The sequence below is a fragment of the Scleropages formosus genome, chromosome 24 (genome assembly GCF_900964775.1).
Source record: "Scleropages formosus chromosome 24, fSclFor1.1, whole genome shotgun sequence".
Lineage (NCBI taxonomy): Eukaryota > Metazoa > Chordata > Actinopteri > Osteoglossiformes > Osteoglossidae > Scleropages > Scleropages formosus.
Genome location: NC_041829.1, coordinates 12907210 through 12927698, shown reverse-complemented (window position 1 = coordinate 12927698; position 20489 = coordinate 12907210). Strand labels below are relative to the sequence as shown.

Below are 20489 nucleotides of genomic sequence, written 5' to 3'. Positions count from 1 at the left end.
TGGTGGAATAAAGTATTGCAAACGACTTCCTAGTCAGTTAGAATAAAAATTAAAAGCATGAGAATTTATAATAGTATTCATGAACAGCAGATTTCTGGAAAAAAGCTGGATGGCCTGTATGTGGTCCTCAGAGATTAGCGAGACCTGCTCATCTACAAATATTTCTTATTCAAGATAGATTTATTTCTTTATCATAGCACCATTTATAGAAATCTGTATTACATTTAGATTAATTTCTGTAGTACTATGAAACAAGACACAGCATTATAACAATACTGAACTAACAATATCACAATTTTCCTTTTTGCACTATTCAGGCTTAACTATATAAAAAATACTGCTATTGAGTATTGTTGAATAACGTTATTCTGGGACCATCCATCCATCCATCAGAATATCCCATTACGCTCCAAGCAAAGTGCCATATTGACCACTAGAGGTCGCCATTGGAACAGAAAGCTGCGTCAATACTGAACTGGATTCATAACACGGAATGATTTTGTGTGTATGAATCTTCAGCCTGAAGATTAATATATGCAAAATCATTCCGCGTTATGAAATAACACTGGCTTTCGTGTTATGACCCGTGTTGATATAGCCAGTGTTTTAAAGAACTGAACATCACAGTGTGCAATAAATCGAGTTTAAAAATCAGCGTCTGTCACTCCACATGAAAATACACATTATCACAACTGCAACACAACTGATTAAATAAGATGAATAACATTATCTGCATAATTAGACAAAAGGAAATATAATGTGAGAATAATATTTCAACTTTTGTGTGGAACTGCATATTTTGTGCGCATGCGCGCTATAGTGAAGCGGAGGTGCGCCAACGAGGGGAGGTAAAGGGGTAGGTGCGTAGCGTTATTTGTCTATGTTTTTAAAACTATGTCTTACTGTAAACCAAACACTTAGAATACAGCTAACATATAATGCGAGAGGCTGGATATCGACTAACAGCCTAGTTTTAGAGGCTTGTTTCGCAAGTTTAGCCAGCGCGGTCACGTGGTGTGGAAAACAGGAAACTTTTTGTTACTTTGATTTGATAACCAGCGACGTAACGTCAGCGCTGTTCTGTAGCGCGAACGGTCTTGTTAGATTATGCTAAATTTATATCGCCCTTCATTTCTAGTATCCTCTTCGTTTGCGTAACCGAGTCGTATCACTGTGTTGATTAAAAGGAAATGTGAGCTGCTAAAATTGTCGTTTACGGTTTACTAGTTATGCTTCCTTTATCATACTCACCTGGCGAATAGTAACAGTGAGTTGTCCAAAATGAAATAAGAGCCGATGAAAAAGGTCAGCCAGTATATATTGTAACTACCCGCATTACTGAGAGTTCAAGCGGGGAATTCATTTGTTTATAAATAGTTGCATTCTGGGAAAAATGAGTATAAGGTAAGTGTTCAACCGCTGGGGGGACTTACAGGTCCTCGGACCGAGAGCGTAGTATTTGGTGCTGTGCCGGTGTTTATATGAATGATAGTGCTATTGCTGTGATGTTTGATTTCGTGAATAAAGATTTTAATTTAAAAAAAAAAAAAAAAAAAAAGACAGGAACTCGTTAATGGGAGTATTTAAGCATAAATAAGTTGTTTTGATTTTGATACATGTTTGTTTGCAAATCCAAATTCTTATATTGAAAGCTTATAGACAGTGATACCCCTCGGCTTTGTCGTCGGTAAATTCTGTGAAAACCTCGGATGAACTTACTGTTGATAACTGCTTGTCCTAGGCAGGGTCGTGGTGGTCCGGAGTCTTTCGTTTTTGCTTCTGCAGACATCTGTCGTTATTCTGAAGACATGGCATGCTTCGAATTACACGTAAGAGCACTTTGTGTATTCTTGGGGTCCTGACTGCCTTTGAATCACTGCCTCAGTGCTGCTGTAGCTGACTGATAGCTTTTTTTTTTTATGTCACACACCCTGTCTTTCTCTGCCTAAATACAGGTATTCCTGTTATTTGGATTCAGTTTGTTCCTGAAAACGGTCCATATACCAAGAGTCTCTAAACTGGAGGGTCCTTTCCCTTTATTTTAAATGGGAGCGAGGGAGAAATTACACATTCCTGGAGTGACTTGGATGCAGATGTGATTATTGAGTACGGTCAATTTCTCACAAACCACCGTATCAACTAGTATATGTTCCATGAATTACTGCATATACACTTTTGCATTATTAAACAAATAATTGTCTTTGTTATGTTTAACTATTTTTATACATGTGTATTGAGCTCTTACGAGATCAGTGGAACAGTGAGTCAAAGGAGTTTTGAGACCCCTCTTAAATGTATAGAGGTATGTGGGGGGGTTTTCAAACAATAAAGGAATATTTCTCAAAACTGTAATCAAACAGCTTGGGGGGGGGGAAGCAAAATTAAGAGGTTATCATATGTTGTTGAAAAGTTTTCAGCTGATTGGCTTGTGACTTCTATGTTATTGGGGAAAAGTCTGCATCAAACACTGAAAAAGGTATCTAATACCAGGAGCACCTGGTGCGTGCATCGAACGTGGGTACAACATTTCGAAGGTTGTTATGGCGAAAATCTGTAAACCAGGAGTCTGTGTACCAGGGTATACCTGTACTTTATTTTTTGTACATTTAGTTATTTTGTTTTTATTTTTTCTGCAATTCCTGCTCACTAGATACATTTTCCTATGTGCACTTAATGTTCTTTGAATACAGTGTTCTCCCAACATTTATCGTTTTTGTCTGTGGGCATTTGTGCTTTGTAGTGCTGTGCTGAAATGTTTTAGTGTTATGTGCGTTTGTCTCTGTGGTGTGCCTTGAGTGGAAAAAGTAAATAAAAATCGAAAAATTGGTTTGTATATATGCAGCTATTGTCCATTTAAAATTAATTTTAACCCTGGGAGTACAGCTGAGTTCAGAAACGTCCTCAGTGTGCCTTTCATTTCGTATGTTGCAGGAACCAGATGTCAGATTATTTTTTTTTTTTATTATTTTTCAGCATTTTGTTTCATTGTTTGTGAAAGGTCGCCAGTGATGCAATGTAATGCTGAGTACCAGCAGGGGCTAACATTGTGTAACTGTGTGTAAAAATGGGGAATTACTGCAACAGAAAACGGTAAAACAAACAGTTTAGTTGTGGGCTCACTTTTGACTGCATTGGTACTCAGTGGGTTACAAAATATTCAGTAATGTTAAGGTTAAATTTATTTTCTAACATGTATTGTTTTTTTCCCCCTTCATGCAGGGTCCATGTCAACGCGCTATTTCTACACCGCATGTAAAATCTGACCTTTACCGTACCTTTCGTCCAATGTTACTAGGTAGGATGTCATGACACGCTAAGGAAGGCCTGTGGCTGAAACACATTCGTGTTATAACTTCACTTTTAATTTCGCTTTGAAGAAACGAATAGTCACAACTGGGAGAGCTGGCCGAGTTATTTTTTTGTGAAAGCAAGCAAATGCTCTCTCGGTGTTCATGGCACCGAGTCAGTGTCACAACACCAGTGAATGAGGAAATATCCATCATGCATTCGACTGTCTTTGAGCCTAGTGTCTTTCAGGCTGGGAGCAGATGGCATGTGGATGATCAGGGGAAACCAGTCCCAGCCTTTAGGGCCTTCCGGATAGGCTGGATTACGATCCCTGTGTTGCCTGTGCTCATGTTTAGTTTTGTCTGCAGAGGGCATTAATATCATTACACCTAGGGAACTCAATACAAAGACACATTGAGTTATTGTCCTCAAATCTCAAGGCTGCAGCTAATCTGGTCACAAAAAAAAGGATATATTGCCAGGTGCAAAAGCAGCTTGAATTTGCTATTTATATTTGCTGTGAATGTGTTAGTATTACTGGTGTACATGCAGTCATTTTAATGCTGATTCTTTATAGTGCGACTAGTCTGAAAGATGTCGGAAATTTGTGCTTGTTTGGCACAGTGGTGTTGATTTGGATCCCTTGCTGAGGTTTAACAGAAATTTTGAAAATTATTCTTCTTGTTATTATTATTATTAGCATGTACCCTCCCTAAAGTGGCTGAGTTGTTCTTTCCCTGTGACAAACACTATGATGAACACTGGTGTCAATGACAAAACACAAACATCCTAATTGCATATTTTTTCTGTTGTTGTTATTAACCTTCGTTTAGCCGAAATCCTTGTCCAAGCGCATTTACAGCGCTAGGTTTGCGTACGTGTACAGTTATTTCTGTAATATTTCTTTCCTATGTTTCTTGCAGATCCAAGATGTGTGACCGCCTTCCGTGAGAATGTCGACTGTGACGACATGAAAAATGATTGTATAGATACTAAGGAAACGAAATCATGTTATGGGTTCCCCAACAATTTCAGAGAGTTTCACAGAACCCGTTTAAAGAAAAGGGCCTCTCCGTCACGTCACAGAAATGAACCCGGAGCGGTTACTTCTAAGGTAAGAATGTACTGCTCCACTTCTCATAAATGAGCTTTCATTTTTTTTTTGTTTCTGGATTTTTAAATGTCTGGAAAGAGATACAGGAAAACAGCCCTTACTAATATTTCTCTGTAATTTTTGAACACAAGTAAGATTAATAGTTTTTGGTGTCGTAAAAAGCATCTGGGTAAACAAGATTACACAAATTAAAATATATGTAAACAGCAGATAAATCATGTGTAATAATCATTGTTGTATAAACTCAATTTGTCATGTAATGCGTCTACTGTCTACTTTTCCAATCATATTGCATCTTACAAATGATTCACAAAGCCCTGAACTAGAAGTTAAGATTTTTTAAAAAAAATTTTGTTTTTAGTTCCTTTTCACGGGTGAATTGGCTGAATGTTTGTAGCACAGTACAGTTTGTGCATAATACAGTAAGCTATACTGTGTACAGTTTAATTACATTTACCTAAGAAATAAAAATAAATAATTTTCTAAAGTAAACTGTAACCATTATGTGAGGTCAGAGTTTCCCTTATTGTCTCTGTTATGGGCTGTTGGCATAAGAATGTCTCATTAGTCGCAGATGAATGACATGAACCAGTTCTAGTCAAATAAAATTCCTTAAAATGTCAGTGTGATTTGAAATATCACGCAGCCCTTTTAAAAGGGTTTATTTTAATTCTCAACAAAAGTTATGCCTTGCTGATCGGGCCGGAAATTCCTTCTCGCAATGAGTATATGAGTTCCCTTGTAGGTGAATGAAATCTACATGAAATAGGAATGATGGTTGTTGAAGACAAGTTCAAATGAACATACATTATGCATTATAGGTTTTCTCTGTATTAATGGCATTTCCATAGTCAAGGGCGGGGGGAAATTAGCAGTTCTTACTGTTCTGTCTACCTGTATATAAAAGTTGCTCCTATGTAATTCTTATCTTTCTGTTTCTGGGCTACATTCCATAATGGCAAAGCTTAAAATGATTCTTTTACATTATGGGACTAGGTGTATTCTCCTTCAGAAGTAATCAGGGGCAGGAAAACATTTAATCGTGTAGATAGGGTGTTGTGTACATTACACTATAAAGAAGGTATATGAGGAAATTTACCTAGCACTTTATGTCCCTGCTACTGCAGCATTAAGTAAGGTAGTTGTAGAAAAAAAGGATTATTGCTCGGGCTGGTTCGTTAACGCTAGTTCTTCTGCACAGGCTCTAGATTTTATGAGTTTGATGTTTATACAAACATTTTTTTTTAACTGTCCAAGGAGGATGAGTGCCATGATTAATGTTTTTATTAACAGGAGGCAGAAGGAAATGAGCAAGAATTAGTTGAGGAAGAGGAAAGACAGAAAGAAAAAGCAGAGAAGAAAAGGGATAAGTTGGTGAGTCGTCTTCCTCTAGGCCTGGCTGCTTGTGACTTGCTCTTACATATTACTTTTTTCCCCCTACAGTACGGAAAACACTTGTTACAGTGCATGCTTCCATTTGCAAATTTGCTCACATGTTTCGGTGGGATGCCTTCATCGGCATCTGACGAGGGTTATATAGTTACGTAACGTCTTGATCATAGTTGTGTATATATATAGTTATGTATAGCTGTGGAGGGACGCGGTGGTGCGGTGGGTTTGACCGGGTCCTGCTCTCCGGTGGGTCTGGGGTTCGAGTTCTGCTTGGGGTGCCTTGCGATGAACTGGCGTCCTGTCCTGGGTGTGTCCCCTCCCCCTCCAGCCTTATGCACTGTGTTGCCGGGTTAGGCTCCAGCCTCCCCACGACCTTGTATGGGACGAGCGATTTCAGATGGTGTGTCTGTGTGTGTGTGTGTGTGTGTGTATAGTTGTACAGTTGTATACCTGTGCAGTTGTGATGATGAAAAAATCCTGCCAAAATGTGTCAGTCATGTTACAAAAAACATAACTACTTTAGTAAGCTTCTGTGTGCTCTGTTTGCTTTATTTTCATATATACTAGGGAACATATACCCAACCCCTTAACTTGATTCTTCCATTAAATTTAATGTGTATTCAGTTTTTTCATTATTTGAACCAGGTAGATAATCTTGAGCATAAAGTATGGGTGGGGGAGCAATTGTTTCAAAATGTTTTAAAGTTTTCTTTTTTTTTTTTTCTTTTCTCTTCTCTTTTTATTGCCATTGTTCATTTAACAAAAAAGAACCAAAACTTTTTTTTTAAGCAGCATAGGCAATGGGGTAGTTTTTATATTTTCACGCTAGTTCAAATGTAAAGTGTTTTTGTTCTGCCCCATGCCTTTTAATAGGGAAATATAACTTCCCAACACTGCACAAAAACTTTAAGGTTCCTTCTGCACAATCTTGGATGTGACAGGACAGAATCCGTTAGACCTCTTCAACATGTTAACGTTACTACTTAAGTTAGTAAGATGGTTCTATAACTGCTGCAGACCTGTTCCTTGCAGGGAGCTTGATCAGTGACCTCTTTACACATACAATAATTTTCTCATTTTTTCCTTTTTCTTCTGCCAGAGACAAAAAGAGAAGCGCCAAAAGAATGACAGTGCAAAAGAAAAAAATGTAAAGGTAAGCAGTTGCGATCGCTTCCTAGGTAAAGCTCTTAAAGTTTACTGCACAGTCATTTGTCCACACCAGCAGAAGTGTTCTGATAAAAATTTGACACGGAATGCTGTTTTCTCCACTTCGGCATCAAGTGCTCGTGCTGCAACAACCACAGGAAATGTCTTGACTCTCCCATGATCTTACAGGGATTCAATCAGATGCCCAAAACCTCAAAGAGTGGGGACGACACCGTCCAGGGTAGGGGCCCAGACAACAGCAATGAGTCCAGCAAGGACGAAGAGGAGGCTTTGCCCAGTGAATTTGGGGTAAGGGTCCCTCAGTAGCCTTTTGGACTTCTGGTAGAGAAGGAGACGCTGGAGCTCTTTGGCCCATCGGCCTGACCAGAGAAATGAACTCAATAAATATGGTTCCAGGTTCTCCACAGAAAGTAGAAAAAAGTGTCTATGCATCTTATTTGGTTATGTATATATCTATAGATATAGTTTACTCTTTCTGCGGCTTGACTTTTTCAAATGTCGGGTTAAAACTTCACTTTGACCATTACATCTTTAGCCCGTGTTGACATTTATCTACTTAACAGAACTTTTGTTCTAAAGCAATGAAATGCAGCTTTGTGCTTTTCACAGTTCAATCAACTTATCAAATGCAGGTCTTTAGGTAAAGTGCACTGTATTGCACTTTTTAGCCTGCACAACACAGGCAAATTAAAAATCAGCTGGTCAACATTGGGAATAAATGGCAAGTGTCACACACTGGTTCTAGTTCTTTTATTATTACAGCTCTATTTGTGCATGTAGCTGATGCTTTTACCTAAAGTGACTTAAAATTTCATTTTTATTTTATTGTTTTTTTTAATAAGTAGTTTACAAGAAATTCCTCCATTTATACAGCTTGGTAATTTTAACAGGAACAATACAAGGTAAGTACCCAGGGTAAGGGTACTGCAGTGGGAGTACGGATTCTGACTGTTACCTTCTCCTTCCAGGAGCTGGACCTGAAAAGCTCCTTCTTTGCAAGAGCAGCTAAAATTGCAAATTATACCTTGGAAGCTGAGCAAAAGCCTGATAAGAACGAGAAAAAGATTGTGTCTGTCTGCCAGCTACAGGAGAACGAGGAGAAGTATCCGGCGGAGCTGGCTGAAGGCGAAGAGGATCAGGTTAGTAAGATGCTGGAACCAGAAGCTGAGTGTTTCTCGTGACCTCAAAGCACAGCCATACACTTCTCAGATAAGGTCACACCACTTGTGCCGTTGTGACACATCACTTGATGGCTTTTAAGATGTCTGAAGAACTTCAGCTGTATTGTTTATTTACCTGTGTAGTGCATTCTCTTGCCTTTAAAAAAAATAACAGTGCATTTGCATAATTTCCTCTGAACAACTGAACTTTTCCATAAACTCCAGCAAAATGCCATGGTTAACAATGTTGAGGAAGTCCAGACCAAGGGCATGCAACAGGCTGGTGAGTGGTGTGTCACTGACACGACAAAGAGACTAGACTTAGAGCAACATCTTTACTTCTAAGGTTTTTTTTTTTTAGTAGTGTTCTTACTGTAAGGGCTGGAAAGAAACTTCCTTCCTCTATTTTTTCCCCAGTTATGGCAAATCAGTTTGCAGCTACTGGACGCTTTGAAATGGCAGTGATGTATTTTACCGAAGCCATAAAGTGCAACCCTAAGGAGTTTAGGTAAGGAGATTTTTAAGCTTCCAGTCCCTGTCCATATTGCCAGAGGTTAGGATTTGGGTTGAGTTTCAGTTTTTAGTGCACCATAATGCATCATTATTGGTTGTCATGACTCTGTCAGTTCTGTGGGGTTGGGATGACTACTAAGGTGCTGTGAGATCAGGTCATCTCCATATGAATATATGTTTTTATGAATGAAGGCAAGTAAATTACTGTCATGTCATGTCTCGCTGTGCATGTTAATATTATGTATGGTTTATAGGTTGTGTAAATGGTTCAGTTGTCAGTGGTGCCAACAGGTTTACCCCGCTTTGCCAGTGATGAATAGACTGGCTGATTTCATGTTCATGTTTTTCTGTGTTTCCTTCACCACAGTGTCACACATCATTTTCCTTCTTGTGAGGGAATTTCCCTTAGACAGGAATCCCTTCAAAATCCTTCAAAAAAACGTAACTTTCCTGTGATTTGATTTATTTATTTAAGCATGCACACTCAGCTGCTGGCTTTGTTAGTCATCAGCCTTAGTTTTGAAATGTGCACCACAGTGTAATAAGAGCTCTCTCTGATTCTCTGTTTGTCTTAGATTTTTTGGCAATCGCTCTTTCTGCTACGAGAAGCTGCAGCAATATGAGAAGGCCCTGAATGATGCTGACATCACCCTTGCCATGTGTCCTGGCTGGATCAAAGGCTATTACAGGAGAGGACGAGCACTTGCCGGCCTGAAGGTAATTGGCCCCTTGGCTGTTGTTCTCTGACTGTTTAAAAACCTATAATTATTTTAGAATGGAAAAAAGAGATTTTATTGAACTTAGATTTGGAACACCAGTGTAGTTCAATAGTTTCAGTGTTTCTGAGAAGGGACTGGTTAATGCACAGAGTTGACGTGTGTGTCTGCTTGTCCTATAGAGGTACTGCGAGGCAACGCTGGCCTTCAGAGAGGTGCTCAAACAGGACCCAACCTGCACAGATGCTGCCCAGGAGCTGATGAGAGTGCAGATTATGCATCTTATGGTAAACAGTTTACTTTCCTTGTCGTTAATCACTTCCGTGCTATTGTTACTTTTGCTGGTCATTAACTAACCTAGCAATGTTCAGTTTATGAATGTCGAGTGGAGTAATGTACTCTTGAACTTGGAATCAACCTGTAAGTGAAGGAACCTTCTCATTAATGCCCCAGTTTGTCGTGGGTTCTTGCAGGAAATGGGTTTTTCCCGAGAACATGGCTCCAACATGCTGATTGTCCATGGAACTGTAGAGAAAGCTCTGGAGGCCGTTTCTAACCTTCAAGGTGTGTACTTTTCCTGAAAGGTGTTGGTTGGAAGAACTGTAGGCCTGAGTCAATGGATCAGAGAAAGAATGAACAGATTATGGCACAGGTGGAACTAGCACAGTTGTATGATGTTTCTATGTTCTGTCGCATTTCATGCTTGTACCAGAGTGAGGGAGTTGCCTAACAGGCCTGTCATAGCATCTTGTGAAAATATGTAAAATGTGAGAGTGGATTTGCATAGCCATACAAAAATTTGATGTCATTCCTAATGTAAAAATACAGACTTGCTTCTTGCTGAATTTTTAGTTGGAAATTTACTGCCTATTGCAGTTTTGTCAATTGAACGCAGTCTGGAATGGGAAAATGTGTGAAATTATCAGATTGATATTGCTCGTAACATGGAATCAACCAGCCAACTGAGAGAATATATTTCAACTTTTATTGTTTGTCTTTTTATGTTAATTAATTCTCTACTTAGTGTGAAAATTAAATCTTCTGGGCGCAGGCTAGCGATGGGATGATATTTTTTTTTTGAGAATGATCTGATCTTTGGCTCAATGGGTGGATAATAGTCGAGCAACTTAATAATAGTAGCAGAAATTGAGGCGAATTCATGAATGTGAGATTAATTGTTCACTGACTGCTGGAAATTGACATTTCTGATACAAGACGTGATGCTTAGTGCCATGCTGCTATTGTTATATTTAAATAATAGTTGTTTGGCCGGCTTCTCCGTACTACAGAACATGGCATCGTTGTGAATGTGAGTTACCCCAGTGTCAAAAGGCTGTATTCTCTATGCGTTCTGCAGATAAACAGCCAGCTGGCACCTTACTCCCTCTCCTCAGTGCTGGCGGGTCTGCAGAGGAGGAGTTGGACCTTTCAGAGAGGAAGGACAATTTCAGCTCCAGAGCCGTGTCAGCACAGCCTCAGCCCAAACAAAAAGCCAAATGCGCGCCAAACCAAACTAAACCGTAAGACCGCCTGCTGTCCATTTATTCATAGTTTTTTATTTAAGCCGGCTTCTGTGCCTGATTCCACTTGAACTACAGTATTTTCATGTAGGGGTTTGACGGAGCTGATCAAAATCCGCATCCGTTGGCTGCGGTATGGATGTGAATGTGGATGTAGTTTTTTTTATGAAAAATAAAATTGAAAGTATAATTTTCACTGAACTGCATTATTAAGAGATAATTAAAATATAAATATTCGGTTTCAGCCTTATGGACAGGAGTATTTTTCCTTTTCAGAAATTCAAAAAATATTAGTTAATGCTGAAATTCAATACGAGTCAGAATACAACCATTCATTAACATCAATATGAGTATTTCCACTTAAAAACTTGAAACAAGCTGTGTATATGTGAATTTACACAAATCGCCTTATGCTGCTCAAAAAACCACAATGAAATACATGGTATACAAAGTCTTACAAAGTAGACCTAATGCATTTTGCAGTGTAATTGATATGCGAATATATGCGCAAATCATTTAGTAGTGATTTGCATATCAAGGTGTATACTGGTGCACATGTAGCGCTGTCCAGTCATTAATTATCAGTCTCTCTGAAGTGTGCCTAGACTTGCGGACAGCAACACACATACATATAAAATAAAGTTTATAAGCTTACAAGCTTCGTTGCTTTGACTCCATTTTTTTTCCCCACATCAAATCTGTATCCGTCAAAAAAGCACTGATAAAATCCGACGGTTCGATTTAGATCTGCCAAGATCTTTCAAAGTTCGACAACATTTGAATTCAAATTTGAACTTTGAACTTCACAATCCTGTTTTTGTATATTGATCTTGCTGTACATGCATTAACTGAAGTTTTAAATTTTCAGTTTTGAAATTAATTGACTCCCAAGCGATTTTAAACCATATCTTTTAAAACAGAAATTTAATTCTCATTTTCCTAGTTTCAGTGACAACTTAAATCTCCAAAAGACTAATAAAGGTCAAAGCTTTGCATTTTTGTGCAGGAATAAATTGCTTGGACAAAATTAGCTTGCTGTCCCTTCCTACTAAAATTTTTACCCACTCTGCAGCTACAAATTTTTCTAATTCTTCAGTGCCACTGAAGAGGGATGATTTGGACATTGCGCTCCAAAATCACTTGACAGTCTTCACTTTTTGTGATGGCATGTGCACATTCAAGACCCCCAGTTTGAGGCAACACAGCAAGCTTGCAGCCTTATGGGATGTCGCCTGTGTTGGACTCTGGAGGGTGCTGTCTTTGAAGGCCTCATTTCGCCCGCTGTAACCATTGGGCTTATTCGCATTTCCAAGCAACTGTAATTTGTTTCACTGTCTTTTCCTAGAAAGACTGAGCATCAAGTAAATTTTATTTTTTGCAAAGTTCCGTTTAGCTCCTATGTGTTATTCTTTCAGCAAATCAACCCTGTGCTTGCAGACAACAGAAACACAGGAATGATGCAGCAGGCAAACTGAAACCTCTAAAGACTGTGCATCCAAGTACTGGTTCTTAGGTGCTGTTGATTTTTTCCAAGCCTTTTTTTTTTTTCTACACAAAACTGCTAAGCTTTCAGAGAATGTTTTCAGGAATGTATTTTAAAGTTTTCACTGAAGCAGATAAAATCTGGAGTATTTTCTTTGTTTTTTTTAATCTTAAAACATGTAGTTGAAATTGTATAGGTGCCAGTACATTTGGCAGCAATCATAGTCTTATCCAAGGAATGTGTTTACAATTAGCCATTAATCTTAAGGGAGTATACATGGTATAGTCTGAAGTGTGTCAAAAAAATGCTGAAACGGTCTATTCAGTTCTGACGACACTTGTGTAGGATTTCTTAACTCACCGTTTGTGCAGTTCCATACTGAATGTCCTGGCATCAGAAAGTTTAATAACATTTTGTGTTATTTGTTTTGCAAAGTTGCTGTCATCTCTGTCTACTGTCTGTATTCCTAGAGATCTGTTCCCCATCTGGGTGGGCTGCTTGGTTCCTTCCATAACAGAGTCAATGATTTGTGACCTATTCAGCACGTGAGTCTCCTGTGACCCATGACTGATGAAGTAAATGAATTAAATTGGAAGGTAGCAATTCCAGCAGGAAAAATAGTGTGGTGATTCACTCCGTTCTGGATAGTCACATTCATACTTGTTCCATTTGGTTGTCCTGCAGTGCTGGTAAAATCCACAGTGTGAAGTTTCTGCCAGCAAGGCGATGTGCCTTTGTCAACTACACCCGAAAGGAGCACTGTGAGAAGGCCATCCGGGAGAGGAATGTAAGTGTGAGGGAGCTCATCGGAGAGGGTCTGATTCAGATCTACCTGCTTACAATGAACTGTCTTAATTAGAAGAATAGTGGTACAGCTCATACTGGCAGGAAAAAATATAGTAAGCTAGTACTGTGGGTCACCACTGTACCGTTTTTAAAGTAATGGCATAATGGAGTGTAATGAAGAATAAAAAAGGGCTCGTTTGTAAAGGTGTTTTCTGTCTGTAAAGCCTTGATTTATTTTGACCGAAAGCCGCCTGTTGAGGGAGGAAAGTTAAGATCAGCTTGCACATACAGTACAATTATGGAGCTGTTTCACATGGAGCCCTCTAAGAGACAGTACATTTCATGAGAACATTGGGATTGGTCTGGATACCTCAGCAGTGTAACAAGGAGTAAACACGTGTTGCGGTAAAAGCTGGTTCAAATGGAAATTTACATTAGTACATGGCCAAACTCCCCAGCTTTTGAAACCTCCATTGCCACAGATGTGAATGGACTTGTCTTTTCATGTTGTTTGCCCTATGCAATATAGAACCATCAAATTGGCTTTAATTAATGAACAGCACAGGGTCACAACGACATACAAGTAGTACACTGAGGGATTGCAAATATGTCTGTATATACAGAGCTTGGGTTCAAGGTCAAAAAGTTACAGTATATCACAAGTGTGGTCATGCAACATGTTCTAATAACTTTCAGAAGGGTGTCCAAACCTTCCAGAATTCCTAGTAGAAGAAAGCCAAAGAAATTGGCTTTAATTTTTAATCCCTATCAGTCATGCAATTAAAAGGGACAAGAGAATGTCACATAAATTAGACTGTGACAGATTGTCGCCTTTTTGTGTCCTTTTTTTATTTTACCAGGGAATGATGATTGAAGGCACAGCACTCATTGTGCGTTATCCAGACAAAATCCACACGCATCTAGGGATATCCAAGTCTGCTGTTTCTGAACCTACCCTTAGCCAGCCGCCGACCTCGTAAGTACAGAATGGATACCAGCATAAGAAGCACGCTATCCTTATAGGATATAAAACCCAGCTACTAGTACTTCCTGAGCAAACCACACAATCAAATTTTAATATGAAGATGTCTTTGTTAAAAAAAAAAAAAAATCTGTAAAAACAATAAAATCAATATTGAATGAATACTAGTACACATTTTTCTTGGGTTCTAGTAAAATTTACTGGTGGACAGTGTAACAGATATTAATATGCTTACATATTTGTTTCACCAAGGCTCAAACCAGTATGATTTCAGACAATGCAAATGCAAATAACTTTATTGTGACCCCTGCCATCCTGTACTCATTGTTGCAGAAAAAAGTTCACTGAGGAGTGTATCTACTGGCGTAACAATGGATGTATCAAGAAGGAGAGGTGCACCTACAAACATGTTCCAGAGCACAAGGGCATTGACAGGATCAAGGCAGTCTCCTGATGTGGGCTACAACCCCCAAGTGATGAGGTGTTCAGTTTCTTAATGAATAATGAAGATGATTCTGTGATTGCGCAAGATGGGGGGCATTGACACCATCAAATTTTCTGATCCAGAGTATAAGACGACCTTATAACTTTTAAAACCAAAAAAATAAGAAATAGTCAAGGTAAAAGTTGCTAAAAGAATAGTTATTCTCAGTATATGTTCCACATTATTGTATAGCACCCGGAATTTAGCTTTTTATTGGATTTTTAACCCTTCTGCTGTACAGAAGGCAACAGCACTGCTTTGAAATATGAACTGAGACAATAATGAAAACCAAAAACTGTGCTTAACCATCAAAACCAGTCAGAAAATGGCAAAATAGAGTTAAACTGAATGTGAAATGAAACAAATGATATTGTTGCTACATAATAGAATGGCCAGCTGTAGAATGGGGTTCATGTACACTATTCTGTCTATTCAGCATAGATAGAATTTTGTCATATGGATGAGCATAAATGTTAGGAAAGCGCATCTGAAGGGTTCATTATGGTCTTAACTGTGCTTAATGAATAGTTTTACAAGAGCTGGAGAAGGGCATTTTAAACATCCCAAATGTTTAGTTTGTTTGTTCAGGAAGTCCTTGAATAATGACAGGGTTCCAAGGTCGTTCATCCAGTAACCTTGTTGTTAATTCTACTTTGTTGGAAGTTGCAAATTCTTAATACAGATATATAAATAACATGTAGGAATGCAATGTTGTGTAATATCACTTTGTTATATTTTAGATTAATTTCAAATAGTATTCATCTTAATATTAGTACAGAATAGTAATATACAATGGAGTATTATACTGTCGTGCTGCACTATTCTTTTCACTTTAATTTCTTTTGCTTTTTCTTTTGTGCGCCACTGGAATACTCGGGTTTTTGCCATTTTAGATATAAAAAAGTGAATTGAATGGAGCAAGATGTACTGCAGATAAAATGTTTTCGTAAATAAAAGTCACTGCTAGAGAGTCAAACACTGATTGAGATCCAAACAATAAGACATATGGTGCCTTGCCACAGTGCAGCCAGCTGATTATTAGATGGCAGTCATTATTAGACGTTACAAGTAAGCATCGGGACCGGAAAATATGCAAGTATAATGAGGTTGATTGACACGTTGTTGTTGTTGTTGTTGTTGTAAGTCCAGGTTCTCATTATTCTCATGTTCTAAGTCGAGGACTGCTTATATTTAAAGATTAATTTCTGTACAGCTGTAGACTTACAATAAAGAAGGTGTTTGTGAGTCCTTGTAAAAAATTAACCTCAAAATTAATTTATTTAAAATGTTCTCAACTTGAAGTTAAATTAGACCACACACACACACACACACACACACACACACACATTTTCAGAACTGCTTGTCCCAAACGAGGTCGCGGGGAACCGGAGCCAACCCGGTAACACAGGGCGCAAGGCCGGAGGGGGAGGGGACACACCCAGGACGGGACGCCAGTCCGTCGCAAGGCACCCCAAGCGGGACTCGAACCCCAGACCCACCGGAGAGCAGGACTGTGGGCCAACCCACTGCGCCACCGCACCCCCCCTTAAATTAGACTATTAGCATAAAAATGTGTAAAAGTTCCTGAGGAACCTTGAAGAGCAAATATACAACGTATTAATTTTTCTGCGATTTTCTTCTGCATTAAAATGCTGTTCAGTCCAGTCTCCTTTAAAATGTAGACAGACTTGCCTTATTTTAACATTTTCTTGCCATTGGAGAGTTTGGTGTGAATGTTGTGTAAGCTGGCACAACATTGACTATTACTGAAGGAGGAATACAGTGAATGCAATGGGCCCTACAGCCACTCAGATACCTCTTTTAAAAGTCCCAACAAGGTCTGCGTGGTTTTCAGCGCAAACAGCACTGATTTTGTTGCGAGTCCACACTGATATCGGAAGAAGTCGGCAAACTTCGAATACGCGGCTTGCTGCTCACGTCTTTGGAGCACGTGTGTCAGGGCGAACGGCGGCAGCGGAGACCTTGGCGCGAGCCCTATAAAACATGTGGAGAATGCGGGTATCGATCCCACTACCTCTCGCATGCGAAGCGAGCGCTCTACCACTTGAGCTAATTCCCCTCACTACCGGCAGTTGACAGGATCCAGTGATCCCCGTTCAAATCTCGGTGGGACCTTTTCGTATACTCCGGGCTTGTCTATAGCAACAGCAATGCACAAACGGCACTAGTTTCTTAGCAGGTGTCAAAAGAAAATTTTTCAAACAAATAAACTGGTTTTTTTTTCTAGACTGTATGGCAAATGGCAGTCCTTATCTGTGGTCTGTGAAATTACAGGATAAATTTGCCTTCATTTGCATCACCATCACTGGGTTGGACCAGGTCCTGCTCTCCAGTGGGTCTGGGGTTCGAGTCCCGCTTGGGGTGCCTTGCGACGGACGGGTGTCCCATCCTGGTTGTGTCCCCTCCCCCTCCCCCTCCAGCTTTACGCCCTGTGTTGCCGGTTTAGGCTCTGGCTCCCCGCAACCCCATATGGGATAAGCAGTTCAGACAGTGTGTGTGTGTCACCATTCAACTAAGTTCAGTCTGCTTGATGTTGAAGAAGTTAGTGTAATAAGAATATACTTTTAAAAAAAAAAAAAGTTTTCAACATTTTTTAAATATCATTTCAAAAGCCAATTTTGAATGAACTCCTATCTGCTTTTTCATTACATTAGTTACATTTGGATTTTTTCATTTTGCTGGCACTTCTCTTCAAATGGAAGAATTTCAAAATCCAGTTTCAAGTGAACTCATCTGGTTTTTTTATTACAGTATAGTTATGTTAATAAACCTAGGGATATCTTAATAGTTATTAATAGATAATAGTTATTTTCGATAAAATAGTTAACGTAAAACAGCGTTAACGAGTTGGATGTTCAAATCATTGCAGACTCATAGCGATGACACATTATTTTCATGGAAAGGGAGTAACAGAAGTGATTTGTTTTTCCTTTTGTGTACATCTAGGAGGTGTAAGAACGGGGAGGAGCACGTGAACTCCACACACCCTGAGCAGAACTCAAAACTCAATACACCACATACCCTACACTTCATTCCAACCACATACCTTGATGAATGTAATTAATAGAATATAAGTTCTGCTAGGGACTTGCATTCCATTTATGGTGTTCTCTCCCTTTTGCCTTGTTTCCAGGATAAAAAAGTTTTTTTTATAAAGTATTTAATTGTCATAGCATGAGGTTTTTACAGAATTTCCCCCATTAACAAATAAAGGAATGGTAGTAATAAGCTTTTACTGATTGTAATATAGTAGTTGGCTTCAGTCGACTTAAAAATAGACTTCCAGTTCCACTTATGTTGGTGTCTGAGCCTTCTGTTTAAACACTTGAAATAATTTGAGGTCTTTTAAACAGTAAACCAGTTACCATTGCATGACGCTGTCATGAAAATTTGAGAGTAGTTGAGTATATGTCCGACCTTGAGTTGATGCACAACACTGATCATCCTATCCTCTATCAGATAATTTTCTTAATATTTGTGTGCATATGTTGTCAAGAGAAGAGTCCCAGTTACCACACGTGGCTGTTGTATCTTTTAATCAGTGTTCAAAACCAACTTTGTGAACAAATTTTTTCCATAAATGCCTGAGGATGGAAAGGAGAGGGGAGGACTGATGCAGACAGGCATCAGGAACCATTCTATCCCTTCGCTGTGTGCCAGTTCTTTCTCTGGGAGCAATTAAGACAAGGAGTTCACAGTGCATCTCCATGGGAGGCAAAACTGGAAGAAGAACTTCAAAAACAGATTTCGAGAGCAGCATTGGAGTTAGCCTTAAATAACACCAGAGCCTTGAACAACAAACTGCTTTTGTTCCTCTATGTCCATAATGGAAGAAAATAAAAAGCATGCAGTCCAAACACAACAATCCCACACGCACAGTGGCTGAGGCCGCTTCTCCCACGCGGGGGTTGCAGCGAGCCGGAGCCGAGCCCGACGTGGGGACACACCCAGGACGGGACGCCAGTCTGTCACAAGGCACCCCAAGTGGGACTCGAACCCTAGGCCCACCAGAGAGCAGGACCCTGCCAAGCCCACTGCACCACCGCACCACCACACCCCCCTCTAAACACAACAATAAAAAACTCAAATGCTGATAAGCATGCATTTAAGTCCATCCGTTACAGAAAGTACAAGACAGGTGGATCAGTAGGAATGCTAGAAGATATTAAAGGCCCCACACTTGAGTAGGTGCATAAAACGCAGGATAGATGAATCCTGATCACCTCCTATCAAAATTTTTCTTTTTTTTTTTTTTTTTAAGAATAAGGTACACAAACAAACAATCGCACACAATGCCGGAGTAGCGGCTGTGTAAAGGTCTATCTGGGAAAGATCATGAAGTTACGGTGCATGAACATTTACACCACACATGAGCTGGAGAGATCTTGGGGAAAATGGGTCCCGAAAAGATGAGTTTTCAGACCCTTCTTGAATGTAGACAGAGTTTCAGCAGTTCTGAGTGAGAGGGGGAGGTCATTCCACCACAACGGAGCCAGAACCGAGAACCTCCGTGCAATTTCAAAAAGAACTACGCTCAGGAAGCCTTTAGTTTTTTTGAAGGAGCCAGATTACAGAAAATGCAAAAAAGATTCACTGAAGATATCCACTGCATGTCAATGCATTAAGTGAAATGTGTTCATTTATGCAGACACATTTGAAACTGATGTGCAACTTAATTGGAGCAATGCAATGATGGGAAATGTGTTAATATCTGATTAAGGTCCTGTGATAGCTTCCTTTCCTGTTATTTGTTAGACTGGAAATGCCACTTGTTGACAGGCTGATTTTCACTCGAGCCAATTTTCTGCGATACTGTAAGAATCTGTAGAAAAGTCAAACTGATCTTGTAATATTGCCAGGTCCAGTATTTCAGTATATTTATTTTGGAAAAGCCTACACTCATTATCCAATTACATTTAATTATGAAATTTCACTACTGACTCTGCAGGGAAGTTTTGTTATGAAAGGGGTATGATGGCAGTCAAATATATTCTGTTGGCAGATACACAGAGGAAAAGAGAGGAGCAAGGACTCTGAGTATCTTGTTTGGCACAGGCAGGCAATGTTGAGCCGCTGCTGAAAAATGAAAAATTGAATTTTTCGCAATGTGATTAATGAACACAATCCAGAAAACTGTTGTGACTTTATTTTTTATTTCTTTCCTTAAAATATGAAACCTTTTTTCTTCATGCTCTTCATGAATATATACAAAAATATATATATAATGGTACATATTATAGTCACTGAATTCACATATTAAGGTATGAGGAATTCCTTAGGCTTTTCAGAATTTTGTTATGTCTTTAATTCCTACTCAAATATAATGGAACTATGGATACTTCCAAAGATTCTTCAAGGATTTAAAATAATACAGGTAAGAATTTGTATATTCCTTGTTCAGAATTTGCAATCACAGGTTTCTCTAGCTGTAGTGTAGCCTGTAAAGGTCTATATGTTACTATACCAATTTCCATGTGTGATAGGACCTTCTGTTCAAGGTTTGGGCAAGGCATCAGTACTCCTTGTCTGTGCTCACTATCATCCCAAACCCCATACTGAGGCTAATTCAATCATAATATCTTCTAAACATAAATCATATCTGCACTGATGGCTGGCGGCCTGAAAAGAGATTCCATTCCCATAAACAGGATGACTATTCATCTTCCTGAATTTCTCCAAGGCAAACATTCCATTCATCATACCATTTCAGAGAAAAATAAGATCCCATAAATCAACGTCATTGCTTAAACATGTTTATCTGATAATGGTATTTGCACTCTTTGAGTTATTAAGATACAGATTCATTTTATGATATTCCTAGTAATGGTGTTATTGATTCATTTTGAAAACATTGCCATGTGGC

At 39.1% G+C, this 20489-nt stretch overlaps 1 protein-coding gene and 1 non-coding gene across 7 annotated transcripts; one reads left to right on the top strand and one right to left on the bottom strand.

The window, feature by feature from the left end:
* The first annotated feature begins 819 nt into the window (after window positions 1–819).
* On the top strand, window positions 820–15912 carry LOC108918823 (tetratricopeptide repeat protein 31-like). 6 transcript variants are annotated; one of them, XM_018726403.2, is made up of 18 exons: window positions 831–860; window positions 1742–1829; window positions 3220–3295; window positions 4212–4402; window positions 5696–5776; window positions 6894–6947; window positions 7130–7249; window positions 7930–8100; window positions 8347–8404; window positions 8539–8629; window positions 9210–9351; window positions 9533–9637; window positions 9824–9914; window positions 10708–10870; window positions 12824–12898; window positions 13038–13140; window positions 14000–14115; window positions 14455–15912. In XM_018726403.2, exons 2-18 carry the CDS (start codon window positions 1809–1811, stop codon window positions 14573–14575), a joined length of 1779 nt encoding a protein of 592 aa, XP_018581919.2. In that variant the 5' UTR covers window positions 831–860; window positions 1742–1808; the 3' UTR covers window positions 14576–15912. The 6 variants fall into 6 exon arrangements, with proteins under 6 accessions (XP_018581922.2, XP_018581919.2, XP_018581920.2 ...); XM_018726402.2 differs by lacking the exon at window positions 831–860 and adding an exon at window positions 899–1404; XM_018726404.2 differs by lacking the exon at window positions 3220–3295.
* Window positions 15913–16612: 700 nt separating this feature from the next.
* Window positions 16613–16685, bottom strand: trnaa-cgc (transfer RNA alanine (anticodon CGC)). Its single transcript has one exon. It is a non-coding gene; the product is annotated as a tRNA-Ala (tRNA).
* Between the last annotated feature and the right edge of the window lie 3804 nt (window positions 16686–20489).